The 19,372-nt window shown below is 40.2% G+C and overlaps 1 protein-coding gene across 1 annotated transcript; it reads left to right on the top strand.

The window, feature by feature from the left end:
- The first annotated feature begins 103 nt into the window (after window positions 1-103).
- Window positions 104-18,604, top strand: mmp28 (matrix metallopeptidase 28). The gene is made up of 8 exons (XM_034115020.1): window positions 104-354; window positions 2,303-2,379; window positions 3,486-3,682; window positions 10,120-10,341; window positions 11,150-11,395; window positions 15,755-15,904; window positions 16,548-16,715; window positions 17,463-18,604. The coding sequence occupies exons 1-8, from the start codon at window positions 238-240 to the stop codon at window positions 17,855-17,857; spliced, it is 1,572 nt and encodes a 523-aa protein (XP_033970911.1). The 5' UTR covers window positions 104-237; the 3' UTR covers window positions 17,858-18,604.
- Window positions 18,605-19,372: the final 768 nt, after the last annotated feature.

Consider the following 19,372-nt stretch of genomic DNA (forward strand, 5'->3'; position numbering starts at 1 on the left):
TTGGGCCGTGTAGCTGCCTGCAGAGGGGAGGGACCGGCCCGCCCCCCCCCCCCCCCCCCCTGACTCCCGGTGGGTGAGGAGGCTCCGTCACTCCTCGCGGGGATGGAGATGTTAGGCGAGCAGCAGCATGCTCTCACTTACTGACAGCGGGGAAAACCAACAATGAGAGAAATATTCGGAGCTCTACAGACATGCGCCATGCGAGGAGCCGGGTCACGGTAGTGAGGCTGCCCCGCGATGAGCCGCCGACCTCCGGCCCGGGACCTGAGGGCCTTGGTCCCATGCTGGGTCCTCACCCTGAGCCTCATCACCGCGCAGACTGCCGGGGGGGCCCCGCTGCTCTCCGACCCGGGGGTATGCCTTGCTTTAGATCAACAGTGTTTGGTAGATGTAGGATGACTTAAAACTATTTAAAATGCCCAACAGTCAAACCATTAACAGCGTATTGTTACCATGACTTGAAGTAGCCATTGTCACGTTTTTATAAGGAAAAGTCGCATTGGGTTTATTTAACCTGAAATAATCTAAGAATATTGAAGAAACTAATTGAAGTAAAAAATGATAAAACGACTCACTATGCAGCCTCACTGTCTCCAGTTGATACATAGGTATATTAGATTTGTTGTTGATGCTAAAAGCTTCTAATACTGCATTTTAAATAGTGTAGCTGGTTGCAGAACATTATTCACGTATTCGTAATGCCTCTCGGCGGTTCCGTTTTCTGTATCATTTACCATGTTATTTCTTGCATATTATAGTTTAAAAAAATATATATTCTTCTCTAGTGACAGTCATCAAATACATATTAACATTATTTCTCTAAATTGTGGTGCAGTAGAAATACCGGTAGTGTTCCCAGCTCTGCCTGCAGTCATACTGCTGTTAACCACAATCATTTTGGGGTCCATCAACAAACATACTTTACTCTGCATCTCCTTAATCTATGACTTTTACTAATATTATGAAACATATAAACATTAGTTTGGTTTTAGACCTAAACAGTATTGTCCTGCTTAGTATCTGTAATTTGTGATTAAGTTATTCTAACCTTTTTAATGAACACATTTTGGATTTCTATTGTTTGAATTTTACTCCAAACATAAGCCAGGCCTTTGTGTAAAAAAACACATTTTACACATTTCTTCAACTTTGAATGCCTAACAACGATTAATTACGTCTCAAGTCAATCCAATATTTATTTTATTAAAGTAGTCAATTTAGACCATAACATTGTTACAATAACTTAATTTTCAATACAACAGGGGTGGTATTAAAATGCAGATTAAATAGTTTAAAATAAGATTACTTCAATTTAATAAAAGGGTAAAATTCAGGGTTTAGACACCTTTAAAAAAAAAAATGACAAGTCAGTTTCCTTAAGGCTATTGGGAAACTACATGTATTAAGTAAAAGTTAAATATAACCAAATCTATCTTGAGAAGTGCTTTGAGTTTAGTTTATTCACCCATACACTTGTGTCTGCATGGTGACATACAGGGAGACCGAGCCCAATACAACTATTTGTGTCTCAGGGTGTTTTGGGATTTTACAATATAATTGCCTCCCTGTGGTTTGGACATTACTCGTTTAATTTGACATGTCTTTCCTGTCCATCCATAAGCTACAGGAGCATATTACAGCGTTAGGATTTTACATATGTTTCCACAACCATACTCTTGTTCTTACATTTAAAGCCTGCTGGCATTTGTTGTGTCTCTAATTGGACAAAGGGAAATTTATGTTGCGCATTCCTGTTTGCAAAATCAAATCCATCATCGCCTCAATGTAAATTTCCATGCCACCTTCACCAGATCTGTAATCATAGCTGCATCTGCTGTCTGAACACGAAACCTACATCCACATGAGAGATCGTCATATTAAACCATCTACAGGGCTCATCTTAAACCACAACGCACAACATCTGTTGTCATGTATCCAGTTGGCTGCTTTTTTGGTAGTGTATTTTATAGTCATGGAAGTATTCTCAGATGTTTGCATTGAATGCTTGAGAAATAATGACTATGAATTTTCAGGGACACCCCAGGGGTTTCTCTCTCTTACGGGTGGTCCATATCTATACACCTCCTTGGCAGCCTACAGCAGCTACAAATGGAAAATGGTGTTTACACTTTTATGATTTATTATTTTCTCTCATGGGAAGGTATGTGTCTCTGGGAATTTACCAGAGAGTTTTATGAGAAGCAAAGTGTTCCATTGAGATTATCACATTTTTACAGAGGGGCAGACAATAAAGGTTGTGTTTAGTTTAGAGTACTATTAACACATTCTACCTTAATTGCAGGTTTTTCTTGAAAAGTACGGCTATCTCCATCCGGACCACCATATCCACAATGCAGTAGAGATGCAGTCAGCTATCAGGTAGGTGGCAAATGTGGTCTTTGTTTCTTCTTAATTTTTGTTTTCAGAAACATAGGTAGCATTTGTTCCAATATCAATGTGGATGTTCAATGCCCTTATATGAACATGATATGATTTGAGAACAAAGTGGCAGATACAGTATTTTGTTCTACATTATCAGAGTAATCAGGGGGAGGGGTGAGCTTGGTCTGGGACAAGCCCCCCGGGCTGAGCGCCAGTGCGGGGCAGTAAACACGCCCTCACCTCTGCTCAGGGAAACCTCTCCTGAACCCTCTCTGAACCACCCAGGAATTTCTACAACTGTTACACTGACTGTACTACAAGGCAAACTGATGGAAAAGCTTGGGCTGAAACTATCTTTATATTCCCTTTAGCTAATGTATTGATGCAGTAGCTAATCTCCCTGGGGTCCCATATATTTGTATTTTGACCAAAACTTCCATAACAAACACATCGGTAACCTATAGGTAACCTATACTCATAATAGGAAACAATATATAACACAACCATTAGGGGACACAACAACCAACTAACAACAACCTGGGCCTTTGAACACATACAATACGTCTATATAATAATGAATCACTGAGAAAACAAATCACCATAAACTCATCTGCCCGGAAGAGTGGCCTGTGACTTATTCCCTCCTACATGAATTAGAAAATAAACTGCTTATAAAGTAGTTCTACAAATAAAGTGGGATTTAGAGCTCTCCATATCACTTCTTTGAGAATACAAAAGGTTAAAACAACATGGGAAAAAATATTATGCATTATTCCTTGTGCAAACATTTACAATTGAATTTGCATTTATAACATGTGCATCTTTCTGAGTGGTGAACTGTGTTAGTTGAGAAACATGTCAAATGTCATCCTGTTCTTAGCTTTATATGCTTAAGCTTGCCTGAAAAATAACTATGAGAAGTGTTTGTAAATGTTTAGGTCGATGAACCACCTGAGCCACTATCTCACATAGTGACAATGCTAAAAAGCTTCAAAGCCCATTTAAACAATTACATTATATATATATATATTTCCATCAGCATTTTGAGGAGTGTGTTATACCCTTTTAAACTTGATTATCATGCAAACATTCCCCCCCTGCAGTGACTTCCAGTGGTTGTCCCGGCTTCCTGTGACAGGCCAGCTGGACGGGGCCACCCTGAGGCAGATGGCGGAGCCGCGCTGTGGCGTGTCGGACGAGGGCAGCCAGAAGATCTGGGCTCAGAGAGTAAACGCTGTGTTCACTGGGAAGAGCGGCGCCATCAGAGGAGCGCAGCGCCGCAGGAGGTCTGCAGGGCAAGGTACTGTTGGTAGAGTGTACATGTGTGAGTCACCATGTGTATATATTTGTTTTTGAGTATGTTTATGAGAAAGCATGTATGTTTATTTGTAGTGAAGACTTCATCTAACACTTACAAGCTGTGATGCCATATAAGGTTGCAGTATTCAAAGTGGACATTTTCCATGAGAATAAAAAGGAGTAAATGGGAACAAACAGGATTTAAGTATTTGCTTGTACTGTATTTCATTAAAATGAAAAATAATCATCCATTTTACAGTTGAACTTCAATTTGATATAACCTTCATTGAACAGCGACAAAAATCTTTTTCTGGGACTTTCCTCCCTCAGGTAGAGAGATTGTCTGTCAATCATTGTTGATGGTTCGATCCCTAACCCTTGCTCAACATATCCATGTGACTTGGGCAATATACTGATCCCTAAATTCCACCAAATTGCATAACCAATGATGTGTGTGTGAATGTTAACACTCATTATAAGCAGGTTAACTCTTGTACGGTAACCCTGTTTGAATGTGTGTGTGAATGGATAAGTGCTGACTTGTTTTGTAAACGCACTTCGAGTGGTTCCAAGACAAAAAAAACTGTAGATGAATGCACTTATCCATTAACCATCTTCACTTTCCAAGCTTGTAGAGCGTGGCGCTTTTCAGCTCCTGCATTGTTCATACTGTTGTGTGCGGCTGCTGTTGGTGGGATCTGGAGGACAATGACTGCTGAATACAGTGCGTGGTGACAGTTACATTTAATTAAATATCTTAACATGACGTAATAACTAGAGTAGCTGGAAGTAAAACATGGATTTTATATTATAACTATGAAATGTCCATAATTCCTGAGCTTAACTTCCCTTTGTACATTTTATGGACTTTTCTTGAAATGTCCCGACCATTCTCAACCTTTATTGTAAGTGGAACTATTGTGTTGATGTTTTGGAGCGGCCATAAAGACAACGGTTACCTGGGAGGGTCCCCCTGCGTAAACTGAAGCACTAAATGGAGCTGAGGGGTGTAATTAAAGCTGGAGGAGCGTCTGATGTTGCAAGAGTCAGCCTGGATGATTCCTGCTTTTAACTGCAATTACACAAGTCCATAAGTCCATGTATCTACGTCATCTTTACTGGGCGAAAAACTGGCACAACAACATTTATTTAGGAGCTCCTCTGTAGGTTGAGAAAGTTTGAAGATCCCTTTAGTCAAGAACAACACTCCCATAGTTTTTTGATTGTGGCTTCTCCATGAACAACAGCAAAGCACCCTGATGCAGATTCAGTTCCAGTTTGTCTTTGAGCCCTTGGGTTTAAGCAATTTCCTCTATTATTCCAAGATGTGTCCCCAAAAGTAATGCTGTAGGGATTGTGTTGTTAGATTCCTTCCCTAAATTCCTTTTAAAGAATAATTGAGGCTCTTGTTTGAGATTATCCGCTATAAACACAGTAATAAAGCATCCATTGGTGATCAATCACTGCAATTTGAACTGGCTAAAGGCCTCAGGATTTAAAGTGTTTAACGGTAGTTACGAGTGCAGCTGGGCACTGCAAGTTTCTTACAAACTCCATGAGGTAAGTCAGATCCTCCCTCCTATATGAGTACTTTAGAGAAAATCTTTGAGGTGGAATTGTTCCGCTCTTATATGAACATGTGTGGGAACAATCGAATGGAGCTGGGGCCAAAACTTTAAATTATAATATATATTTTTTCGCTTTATGTGTTTTATTTCCCCTCATGCCTGGGGTTTAAATTGGGTGGATGACTTAAGAGATCTGTGGAATTGGTGACACTAGGGTTAGGGTTAGGGTTAATGAATGAACTCATAAATGAACTCAATGAAATGTTAAGGAAAGTACACTGCCCTAAGAGTAAATCATTTGTATTTTTTATGGATCTGAATCCATTTTCAGCATGTGTTTGACTCATAGACCGCATGAAAACACACAAGTTGTGTAACCTTTTTTTTCTTATTGTCTTTTTTTGGTGCTGTCATTCCTCGCATGCATTGTGAATGCAAAGCAGCAGCCTGGTGACAACAGCAGGAGGTTTCTCCCTCCTCCTCCTCTCTCTCCTTGAGCCTCCAGCCTCATGATGTGTGAAGCCCTTGCATTCCTTCCTGTCACTGACGAGGTTGGCTAATGTTCAGGGAATGCAGCGGCGGCTGATGTTTGCCGCGGCCTCTTCTTGTCCGTACCTGACATGTTCCTTCTGGTAAACACATCCATAACTGACTGCCTGGATTATGTTGTTTGCCATCGTTCCTCAATGAGTAGATATGAGTGGCGGACTGTTTGGATGGATTACAGCCTGTCCTTGATTAAGAAAAAACTCTGTCATTATTTTACACCCAGACGTGACTCATATGACAGGTGGTGGTATTATTACACAAAGAGTTAAGTGGCAGATACTTTTACACCCTGAGGTCGGATCTCTTTCTGATCTGGCTTCACATATCCACTGACGTAGTTCAGCAATGTAATGACTAAATTGTGTGTATAATGCGCCTGTGCATCCACCATCTTAAACTCAAATATTAGTTTTCTTTGTCCCATAGTGGCAGGAGATGCTTTATTTGAAGAATGCTTAGGATGAATTGTAATCACTTTGTCTAAAAGGCTGCCTTGCTTTTTGATGAAATATAAAGACAGAGGAAGGATGCCGCTTCCAGGACTGACAGATACCCAATACATGTTTGTTTACAGGACAAACAACCATTATAACATTGAAATACCGACAATAAATATGACAACATGTTACATATAATGTGAACACCCGGCAGATGTAAAGCGTTTGTTGTTTCTGCATCAGTAGTATTGATATTTTAATTTAGTTTACCAGTCTTTATGACTCTTTTAGGCTGTTTGTTCTTGACAGCTACTCTATGGACTACGTTGACATGCACAGTCAGGTGTGCTGCGTGTTTATTCGCTCTCAGCTGTGCTGTGATGTGATTGGTTTTGTGTGAACATGGCTGTCTCTGAGCTTCCTAGAAACTGAAAACAAACCTTGGCTTGTGGTGGGATCTGATGGTCGTTCCCACTGATATTTACAGAGCTGACATTCCACCTCCCTGGTCCAAGATAAGCACCATAAGTGTGATAGATTTGTGTGTGCATCTGTGTGGTTTTGTGTGTATCATTCGAAGGTGTGCAGTGTGCAATTATGGATATTTGCCCTGGCCCTGAAAACTGTAAACCTCTTTATTTCCATTTTTCATCATCACTTGCTTTAATTTGACACAATAAGCAGACTGAACATGAAGCTCATGGCTTTGCTTACTGGAGCTGAAACCATTGCCTGATTAGTGTTTTACATTTTTAAGATTATTTATCTTTTTAAGGATTCTTTTTTTTTGGCCGTTTTGCATTTATTCTATAGAGAGACAGAAAGACTGAAAAGGGGGATATAGAGGGGAAGAAATGCAGCAAAGTTTCCTGGGTCGGACTTGAACCGCAGTCTGCCGCAATTAAGACTTAGCCTTAGTAAAAAGTCTATTCCATTAGAATATTGACAGAAATTGCTAACAACGTAGCCTGAAAGACGGCAAAATCAGTTGTTGATCAACTTCTTATTTTTTTGTGTCCCTACTTTCCCCCCTGAATAAACAAGGATGTGGATATTCTGTGTATTTAATGAATTGTTTTGACAGCTATTGGATACTTTCTCATTGTGAGCATGTTGGCTCGCTTACCTTAGCATGTAGCTGTCTAGAACAACCTCAAAGTTGACACCAGTTACAAACAAAATCTTTCTGCCCCCCCACAAACAATAACTTTGGCTATCAGATGATCTCAGTCACTTCCTAATGTCTGTGATAATCGGCCCTCCCCACACTGTTGCTATAGAGGGCATCATGATAATTGCTTCCATAAGGGAAGTCGGGGAATGTCTTGTGTATCTGACTTCCTGAATTCTCTGCCGTCCTCGGGGACTCTGACTCTGCGGCGGTCTGGCCCCTGAGCTCTGCTGAGAACACAGATCTGCACACATCACGTGGCAAGAAGCCTAATGCGTATCGTTCATCTGGGAGAGAAACAGGGTTGGGAAAGTAGGGGAGTGTGTTCGAGTGTCAAATAACTCCACTGTTCCAGATATTAAATTGTGTATACAAATCTGACTTTCACTTACATTTCTCTTTGGGTTAGAAACCTACCTACTTGTATCTTTTTTATTCCTTTAATGGAAAGACTTGTAGTGTTCGAGGTCCCGCTGCTTTCACTTTTATTATGTAATATTTCTGTGAAGCCTTGCAACATAAATGCTCAGGATCAAGTTTACACTGCTCTCATGTTGACCCCGAGATTTGTGTTTAGTTAAGGCTGAAGCACAAATTCTGTTTGTGTATTTACACACAGATGTTTTGCCAGACGCATGTCTTAATGGCTCCAGATATTTTCTTTCTCCAGGGTGCGATTGAGATCTCATGGCAGTTTAGAGTATGTAGTGCAAAGCTATTGTTAATCACTCTCTCTTTGACTATATATGATCTAACTTTGCACAAACTGCATTGAAATAACTTAATCAAAAATACTCAAACCTGACTGCGTCTGTGTGATGCGACGCAGGCGAATGTGCAGACCTCCCACTCACATTTAGTCTTCACATCGAGGCAAACATACGTTGACCACATCTCTAAATATTTGGACAACTCTAAGTGAGCTTGATGTATGTCGCCACTCTCTAGTTTAGCCTCAAATGTGAAAGTATGTGTACATTTATAAAGCCTTCGTGGCTTAAGTGCATTACACAGACTACTGCCATTTGATTTGATTTCACACTTTGTGTCTCACCCTCTCAAGCCTTCTCACCAAGTAATACTTTTAAATGGCAGGACCTGAGTTTGACCGCTGTACCTTTGCAGTGTGCTCATTTTCCATGGTGGTCTGTCTATGTTTGTCTGTTGGTCTTACTCAAAACCTTGAGCCTGATATAAACAATGTGTAAAAGGGAAAGAAAATAAAGTGCCTATAAAATGTGCATATTGATAAACCCTGTTCTTCTGCAAGTATTGTGTACAATACATTTTGGTAAGATATATGAAAAAATGTATATTGATAACATTTCTTAACATGATCATAAGATAAATGCAGTCTAATTGTCTTGAATAGAATAATGAAATGGAGTATTGGTTTGCATTTCACTTGAAATATTTGATTGATTTTCTTTAAAATTATTACAGCTAACATGTTTAAAATGTGTTTATCAACTCTTTCACCACTGCAGTCTACTCAGACTCCAGCCTCTCAGCTGCTCTCCCTAAAGGTTCATATTATCTGATGAGTGTTTCCTGCGAGGCGACCTCTGCTTGTTGTGACTGTGTGCTGCACGGCTGAGGGTCTGTGTGTGTTTGCTTTGTCTCTAGATTGCTAGGTTTAGTAATCCTACGTATATACAAAGTCACAAATGTCATATTCTGAACTTTGCGACACTTGTAATTATTTCTAAGCTGACAAACCCCAGACACGTGTTGAAGTAAATTGTTTATTCGAGTGTGTACACAGAGTGCTTGTTAGTTTACCCAGCTGAGAGCTGATGTGGTTAATATGCTATCATTTTGGATTTGGAGAGGCTCTGCTTCAAAACATCACAGCTGAACATGGGATATCTGGCATCCGAATTAATAATACGGAGATGATGTAAATACATAGCTACTCCAGTGGTTAATAATATGAATTGTTTATGAAACCTTCTCAAGAACTACCTTACATGTCATTATTAAAACCAGTAAAAATACCAGGCATGAAATCAGCAATGCAAACAAAAAGGAAACGGACATATTAGTTTGATGAAGACAAAGAACATGGTCTCACTGTGTATATATTTGTTTGAAAATACTTTGTCAGATGTATACTCAGTTACAGAATGAAAAACAGCCAGAAGCCCATTCATTTCTCCTGCAGAGGTACATTTTTAAAAGCAGGTCACACATACTTTCATAAAAAAGAAAGAAAAAAGAAGTAATTTCCTGAAACAGCTGGGTGTTGCAGTTTTCAGCAAATATCCCTCAAATGACTATTTTCAACCAGGGATTTTGTGCATTAGTGAGTATTTATGGCAGCTGAACAAGGTATTTAGATTGCACAAACTTACCACAGTCACCACGTGAAGAAACATGTGGCTCAGTGAAACTGTGTGGCTGATTGATGTTTTTATAATATCATTTGTGGATGAAAAATAGCAATATCAAGATTTTGCTTCTCACAAAACACTTTACTATGATCATTGTCGTTCTGGTTTATTCTAAGACTTTTTTTGGCATTAACTCTTTAGTTGTATTACAGTAAATTGTGTTTTTCCGACAAAAAGTTGGGATATTCTTGCACAGTAAAACACTACCAGGATTTTATTTGATTATCTGCAGTAGCAATGGCTGTAAGATAGTATGTTTCATAACTGCATGTCTCATATCTCAAATGTTCTCTCTGTGTGTTTGTGTGTGTTTTCTTCAGGTGAAAAGTGGTACAAACGTCATCTGACCTACCAGATCGGGAACTGGCCTCGCCACCTGTCTCTGGGCTCCGTGCGGCTGGCGGTGCGCGCTGCCTTCCAGCTGTGGAGCAACGTGTCGGGCCTGGTGTTCCAGGAGGTCCCTGAAGGCACCGCAGACATCCGGCTGGCGTTTTATGAAGGAGACCACAACGACGGGGCCAGCAACGCCTTCGACGGACCAGGTCAGGGAAACCACACTCTGATTCAAGTCACCCATACTTGTTATAAGTGTGTGTGTGTGATGATTGTTTTGGGTCATGAACTTGTGTGTGTAATTTGTTCTCAGTCCTCTTGCAACGCTTCCTGAATAAACAAAGCTGAACAAGACCTGTTGTGCGGTCACAATAACCGGATTACAGATTAGGATAATAGTTTGATTTTACACAGTGCTCTAAACAGAATTACACAATAGCAAGAGTTTACATGATTGGTAAACATTGTGTTGACTAAAGAATTTAAGGATGGGTGGTCACCTGCAGGAAGCATTGTATTAGTGCCACAGGTATGGTATTATCTATAATATGGTTAGAGCAGTGATCTGATCTCCAAATCAGTTTGCATGTTTGAGTTTTTAGCACTTTTTCACATTTCTCAAACTAATTTTAATAGCAACATAAAAAGGGAATAAAACCAGACGTTAAAGAAATTCAATGTAATATAAAAAGACACATATACAATTAAATATTAAAGTGAATTAAGCTGAAAAACATGAATCGTTACTTTAGAAAATACAGTTCGAGAACAAATTACAAGATTTTTCAAGGAGAAAAGCAAAGATGAGAAAACAAGTGTTTTCTTTTCCCTCCAGTGTTAGTTGTAGTTCCAGCTATCCAACTGATTTACTGATAGACCAAACAATAAGCTTAACCAATACTAAATGCTGAAAATAGACCAACTAAATCGACAACTGAAGAGCAACTTATCAAGCCACCTCTCAGCATTTGTGAATGTAAACCTTCTCTAACTGTTGCTCTCCTTGTTGTCTTTCAGGAGGAACTCTGGCTCACGCCTTCTTCCCTCGCCGGGGGGAAGCCCACTTCGACATGGCGGAGAGATGGACGCTGAACGGACACAAAGGACACAACCTGTTCATGGTGACCGCCCACGAGATCGGACACACGCTGGGACTGGAGCACTCCCCGATCCGCCACGCCTTAATGTCGCCGTACTACAGGAAGCTGGGCCGCAGCCTGGTGCTGAGCTGGGACGACATCATCGCTGTGCAGCAGCTGTACGGTGAGAGGAAGGGGCTTTTATGGTTACCTTTCGCAGCCCACCAATCTTTTGTGTGCATTAAATGTTGAATAAGCTTGGCTCAAAAACATTTGATTTAAAAGTTCTTGTCCAGATTAAAACATTTCCAAGATACCAAAGAGGCTTTACAGCTCAACTACTATATTATAGTAAATGTTTTCTTTGTGGTTGAAAAGTGTGTGGCCCCAACACAAGGTCAGGAGGAGTGTTAAAAGGTAGCACCTCCACTTAGGCATTTTTACCACTTTTTTCTCAGGTTTAAAAGCTGAAGGGTTGAGAGAAAAATGTATTTTACGGACGGTTGACAAATGTCTCACTGTCTGGCCTCAGGGCAGCTGAGTTAAAGATGGGGAAATACGGCTGCAGTTTAAAATGAACTAAGACTGTGATACACAAAGCCACTCACATTCATTGATTGCTTCTTTTGATCCAAGAGTTGCCTTTGAGGAAAACGCAGAATTAGAGTCATTTCTACTCTGCTGCACATATGATTGGAAGTCGTGGCACTGAGCTGGGAAAAGGGCAGAGAGGCAGCCTGAAGGCCACCAGCTGCAAACATAGAGTGAGAATAAGTAGAAAGGCCAAGCTGCTGAGAGTTTGTTAAAGGACGATTTTGGAAATAGTTAGCTATTTTTGGAGCCAGAAATCAACTCACAAATTAGTGCATTTTTTTTAACATTAACAAGGTTTGTGATGGTTTATACTCTGGTATTGAAAACATAAAATCTTGAATACAAGGAGTTGATACAACTTACCTGAACTGTTTTTATGTGTTTAGGAGTCTTTTCTATCAGGTCTAGTTCTAGGCCTTTCAGCTGCTGGGAAAAGTAGGTTTAAACTGAGGGCAGCAGAGGTGGTGTGAACGTCAAAATAACACTCACAGTGCCCTCAAACACACACACACACACACACACACACACACACACACACACACACACACACACACACACACACACACACACACACACACACACACACACACACACAAAAACACACCAATTATTATCAACATCCATCCTATCCATCACAGTGTTTACCTTTGAGTTTTGTCCGCTCTGTTTTGATAGATTGCTAGTGTTGTGTGGGAGCATTACACACGTCTGTTTGCATGACAAATATAATAGTTTCTGTGTAACGTGAGTGTGTCGTCCCTTCTGGCATGTGTGAGGCAGGTTTCCACACGTGGAGTTCCTCCCGCTTGTTTTTTCTCTGCTGCTAAGATATTGATTCAACCGCAGCATTTGCACAAGGGCACGGCCTTTTAAATAGATTCTACCCGACCTCCTCTGATACTCTTAATGTATGAAATGCAAATAGTACATTAAGTGCTTTCCCTGCTTAGACTCTAAATTGGGGTTTAGAGCGGCTGCTAAAGGCCAGTGACGTCCCAGCACGCTGCAGGAATGTTTGCATGACACACAATCATTTGGATAATTCAACACTGAACTTGAGGTTGAACTAAAAAGCCTGCGTCCAGACTCTTCGTCTTGTGTTTAATATCTGATGAGTCCCATCTGCTCTGCCTCTGGAGATATTATCATATCAGCTTCCCAAAATGTTTTTTGCCAGCCTTTTCTCCCCAGGGGCCTCCCTTACTCACTCTGGACATTTTAGCAACTGAACACTCTGCTAACACAGACACACATTTTCAGCTTCGTTACACTCAATACCTACATATGACAGGATATATTTTGTAAGAAGAGATACTATCATATAACAATTAGTAGATGTTTTAGTTTTTGTTCATTCACCTGATTAGGTTTTGAATTTAAATAAAAGCTAGCTGGGCAATCTTTGCATATACAGTAGTATTAAAAGAAAGATTCCATAACAGCTGACTGACATTTTTTCGATTGTTTTCAAAAAGTTTTGCCGGATTATTTAGATTAGGGAAGCGCACAGGTGGAGTTTATCATGTTTGCTTATCAGTTGATTTCCACCCTGTGGCAGTCATTTCTTCAGACTGCAGCTGCTCCCACGTAAATGTCAAGCAGCTCCAGAAACAGACCTGAAAGAGAACCGTAACTGACAGGAATGATGAGCTGGAGGCAGTGTCTGTGTGTGTCTGTGTGTGTGTGTGTGTGTGTGGTGTGTGTGTGTGTGTGTGTGTGTGTGTGTGTTGAACCATTCCTGATGTTGGTATTATGATCTGATAAGGAGCAGATGTGAGGCAGCCTGAATTATGTTCGTCTCCAGAGCTCCTCTGATTTCTCTGTGACAAGAAACACTAAGAGTATCTTAAGTTAAGCAACGCCCTTGTGGTTTTTCTTTCATAAGACAATTCATTTCCAGTAGGTCTAATCAACAGCAGTGGTATTCAGATATTTTACTCAAGTAAAATGTAAACTATATCTATCTATTATTATTATTATTATTATTATTATTATTATTATTATTATAAGAAGAAGAAGGTGACTTCAGGTGCAATACTCATGAAACGTCTTGTAATGACTGTGCTGATATAAACTAACACAGTTCTGCACAGATTGTAATAATAATAATAAAGCTTTATTTGTATAGCACTTTTCATACAATAGGTGCAGCTCAAAGTGCTTTTACAACACGGCTAACATCACAGATTAAGACAGAAAACAGGAAATGTTGGGTTAAAAATAAGAACCTTTTTGCACATAAAACAAGCACAATATAACAATTCAGGAACACAAGGAGGTAAAAGGTATGATAATAAAAAGAAGCCTCTTATACAAATCTAAAAAGATGTGTCTACAGCTTAGTTTAAAAATGTCCACTGAGTTTGCCTCTCTGATGTATATTGGTAGGGTGTTCCACAGTTTGGGAGCGTAATGTTGAGATGTAGTATCATGAACAGTAATACACTGTATAGGATGACATAGGGCTGTGCAATTAATCGTATTTTAATCGCAATTACGATTTTGGCCTACCACAATTACGAAAACAACATCATCGAAAAAAACTATTATTTTGCTTTGCTAGGTTGTGACAGTGCACTAGAACATATTTGATCTAATTAATTTTGGTCTCATTTATTTGTATTTATCATATTTATATATGTTTAGTAGCTTGTGGAAGTGCGCTCCAAAATATTTGTTGATCTTGTTTATTGGTATTTATTATTTTGATATTATTTATTTAAATGTATCATTTATTTTATTTATTTTTGTATTGGTTTTTCAGTTGAATTATACGTTCAGGGTAATCAACAGTTAAAAAGATACTGTTCAAATTATTATTTGTATTTGTTTTAAAGTTTAATAAATTGATTTTTTCAAATTCAATGAATAATCGTATTTAATAATCGTGATATCAATTATTGACCCAAATAATCGTGATTATGATTTTTGCCATAATCGCACAGCCCTAGGATGACATGCATATATTCTCCTGTGTATGAATGACAGTGGCAAAAATGTACTTTGTTACATGTTAATGCAACAAATGAATCCATCGTAGTATAGAAAACATAAACCATACTCTTCCACCGCCGATGAATGTAAACAGCAGAAGTTATGTTTGAGTGAACTCAGACATCCAGCCCTTATCTCACAACACTTCTCCTACACACACGCACACACGCACACAGGCAGGCAGGCAGGCAGGCAGGCAGGCAGGCAGGCAGGCAGGCAGGCAGGCAGGCAGGCACACACACACACACACACACACAGCTGTTCATGTGTTTTCCACTGTGGTGTGTGTATACATGTTTTCCCTGCCGTGTTCCTCCTGTTCTTGGGTGTGCTGATGTTATCCACCTCCTACACAAATGTTTGTTCAGCTCTTTGCAAACAAAATGTCTGTAATCATGTCTGAAGCACCGTCGTTTACTCTTGTGCTGCGGTATGTTTTTGTCCTGCTTTGACTCTTCCTTCATTCTTTTGTTCTCACGTGCCAGGAATCTGCAGAATCTGTTCAGAACGATAACAACTATTTTGTATTCCTGCGAGCAATTCACTGGGTTTAGGGTTCCAGTGTGCGCTCTATCTAGAATTCTCTTGTTCATTTCCTGGGCACTACAATGTCATCCATCAGTTTACATCAACTCAACAATTGAAATGTTAACATTATCCAAGTGGTTTTAAAGATGAAGTCTCTACTGTTTGTCGGTTTGTCCATGCTGTCCAATTAAGGAAACAACTAAAGTGCTTTTGGCGTGCATAAGAAATGAGACTGTCTGTGACATAATGTCTGTCCTCACAGCTTTGTTTTGTCGCTGTCCGTTTGAATTATTTGTGGGAAATGTAAGCACAGGTGGAAAGACAACTACATTACTCAGAGAGATTATATTACAGCACGTGGATTCATCTTTCCTGATCTCTGATGCCTTTTAGGTTCACTGTTTTGTTGCTTTGTCTTCGCTCTCAGGTAAACCCTCCGGTGATCGCCCTGTCAGGCTGCCCGGCCAGGTTTTGCACGCCGCTCTGCAGGAGTGGGAGTTCACGGAGCTTCACGACGGGCCTCAGAGCGCAGGGCAGCCTCTCTACTGCCAGGGGGTCTTTGATGCCATCACTATGGGTGAGCTTGGACGGAAATATTATTAGAAAATGACATTCAGCATTTCATGACTGTGGTTACTCTAAACCTAAAATATATTATTATCAGCAAACTGAAATAAACGTTCTGTTATTTTATGTATCTTTCTAAAACAAGACAAAGTGATATTACAATGATTGAAATTAAATAAAACCCCAAAAAGAGCAGTTTTCATCTAACCTTCTTAAAAAGTCATAGAATTGTTTGTGTTGAAATGTCATAGTACAGTATGTCATATTTCAACACAAAAAAAAGTACATAATTAAAATGTACAATAAAGCCATAAAATTGCCATACAAATGTCAAAGTATAGTATGTCATAAAAGGTTTTAGTACAGCTTGCCATAAAAAATGTCCCAGAAATGTCATAAAAATGTTATTGTATAGAATTTCACAGCAAAGTCATAGTACAAAATTATCATAGTCAGCCCTAAAAAGTCCTACAGATTGACATAAAACAGGTACAGCATAGCCATAACATTGAATTACAAAATATCAGAAATATGTCATTGTGTGCCATGAAAGTCACAGTAAAGTACATCAGAAAAACATGCCATAGTAATGTATATGTATGTATATAAAAATATTGAGATGTTTTATTTATCTCTTCTGTTTGTGTCTCCAGACCACAATGGGACGGTGCTGGTGTTTCGGGGGGGTGTGTATTGGACGGTCTCGTCTGAGGGTGGTGTCAGCGGCCCCCTGCCTCTCCGTCAGCGCTGGGCCGACCTCCCCCCGGCCATCGAAGCGGCTGCCTTCTCCCCCCTGGACTCCAAGTGGTATTTCTTCAAAGGTACTGCTTCACTGGACCTCATGTGACTCTCACACTTCCTTTTAAAGCCATTCCCTAACCTATTGCCTTACTTCACGAATCCAGCCCCTAAAATAGACTCTGATGTGCCCTTTAAATAGAAAAGTGCTATTTAAAGGCTTTTCTTCACTGAAGCTCAGCTGGAGATTTAAAGTAGCGTTACCTTTGGGCTAAAGGCTAAACACTTGTTTGAAGTTATGGCCAAGCTTAACACTCCTGCTAAGGGCCAACAATATGGCAGTGTTATCTAGATTCACTTACCTGCCAAATGCAGAAGAGCTTTATGCAAAATATAGACGCTCTATTAAAACATAATTTATAATATATACCTATCTTTATCATCTTCAAACATTTTCTTCTTTTATCTGTGACCTAAAAGAGGCACTTTCAAACACTTTGCTCTTACAAGAAGCATTCCACAAAACATTGAACCCTAAAACACTTGGCTAGTCGTCTCTGAAGAAGAATGCAAAATAGAAATCTTGGCTACTTTTTTACAATGGTTATACTTAGTTTAAAAGAACAGAGCTTATTGCATTTCAACTGAGTTTGTCTTGTGAATGATATGATGGTATGTGAAGTACTGAAATATGTGGAGCTACTATGTTCAAATATAAAAAGACGACCAAATGTTTTCTATCATAAAAAACCTTTACGTTTAGAGTGCCTTATAGTTGACGTATAGGATATGTAACTTCATGCTTTCCCTCCTTCTCTCGTGTTGTGCAGGGAAGCGGATGTGGCTCTACTCCGGCAGTGTTCTGGACCCAGGCTTCCCCAGGAGGAGCAGTGATTTGGGGCTGCCTCGCCACCCTGACTGCGCCTTCTACTACGCCCCTCTGGGTCACATGGTCCTCTTTAAGGGCTCCCGGTACTCAGTGCTCAACCTCAAAACTCTGCACCAGGAGCCTTACTACCCCCGCAGGCTGACAGACTGGACGGGGGTCCCCCAGGGGACCAACGGGGCGCTGACCCGACCCGACGGACGCCTCTACCTGTTCAGAGAGCAGCGCTTCTGGAGGTTTGACCCGGGGAAGGTGCGCGTCACCAAAGAGGGCCAGTGGGCCAAGGACCTGAGCTGGACTGGCTGCAGCAACGCTCCTCAGAGCAACAGCATCCTTTGACCAGCAGAGGGCGCTGCGGGCTGTTAGATACATTTGTTGAGAACACTATGATGTAATGGTGCTATTCGTTTTCACCACAAGCCAACATGGAAGCAAGAGGAAGAGGAAGAGGAAGAGTAAGAGCTGGGCTGAGAGTGAGAGGAGGAGGAAGAGGTGGGGTGAGAGTGAGAGGAGGAAGAATGAGAGGTAGAGCTGGAGGGAGAGGACGTGGACAAAGAAGAATACTCTCTAATGAAATGAAATGTTATCAACCATGGTTTGACGATGAGAGAGGCTGGACAGAGGGTTCAGCCTAATCTAAGCCGATGTACTGTTGCCTCTGTAATCCGGACACTTAAACTTGAAAACAGGTTATCAGTTTTTAGCTCTGCATAATTCATGATATATCAGTGCTTATATCTGTTGTGTGAAACGTATTTACTTCATTACTGTAATTGAATTGTTGGCATGTTGCATACTATAACTGTACAGAAATCCTGCACAATGTACTGTGGTAAACTTACTTTTATGCAACGCAGACACTGACCAACCACTATAAGTATATCTTTGTTGTTTATCTGAAGGACTGAGAAACAAAGAGGTGCAGGTGGAAGGCTAAAGGATTTTCAATGAGGCACAGGAAGCAGCAGTTACAAACTGGGTTGTGGAAAACAATGCATCACACTTAGAGAGATCCGAAGCATAGTAACTATGTGCTGAGATGTTGCACAATGTTATTTTTGAATAAAATATGATTTTTTTCAACAACTCATTTGTATTTCTTCATTTACTGTATTTCTGTGAATAAAGCAATCTTTCTCTGCAGAAACCTCTATGTACAGAGCATAGCCCATACAGGATGAAAGTGCTTTAGATTATGCTAAGCAGTGTGTAGTTGGGTGGTCAAACCATCTAGTATTATGAATGAAGTGTGTTATATTTGGTGCAAAAGTTTGCATTTGGTAAGTGTTTATGTAGTTTTGAGTGCAGTTCTTCACTTAGCAGGAGAAATGAGGTGTTTTGCACTTTGGGTGTGGGGTTTTGTGAATTGTGTTTAGCGTTCTGAGAAACTGAGCAATTAAAAAAGAAATGTGTGTTAGCAATCGAGAAAAACTGTAAGAGCATTCCATGGAATATAACAAAAGTGTTTCTGAAGAGAATTACCTACCTCACCTTTAAGAAATCTCACCGGCCTTATCTATTACAGAGACACTCCAGATCAACAGAGTTAGAAGTGAGGGTCGATGTCAGCAGACACAAAGTGCCCTGCCCTTACTAACTAATTTACTTTAAACAGTTTGTAGTTGCAGGATGGGGGAACTTGTGTTTTCTTATCCCCCCTCTGATCTCACCTCACTGAGTCCGTCCTCTGAACCTGGCAGGCAGCCTTCACCTGAGGGTGGAAGCCATCTTTGGTGTGCAGCGCTGCATTTGTACTGAAACACTGTGAAGAAAAGCGACTTATGGAAGTGAGCACATTGGACAGTGAAAGAAAAAGTGGATTTTTAAAAAGAAGCAGCCAGAATATCACAAAGT

This window comes from Trematomus bernacchii, unplaced genomic scaffold (assembly GCF_902827165.1).
Source record: "Trematomus bernacchii unplaced genomic scaffold, fTreBer1.1, whole genome shotgun sequence".
In the NCBI taxonomy this organism is placed as follows: Eukaryota; Metazoa; Chordata; class Actinopteri; order Perciformes; family Nototheniidae; genus Trematomus; species Trematomus bernacchii.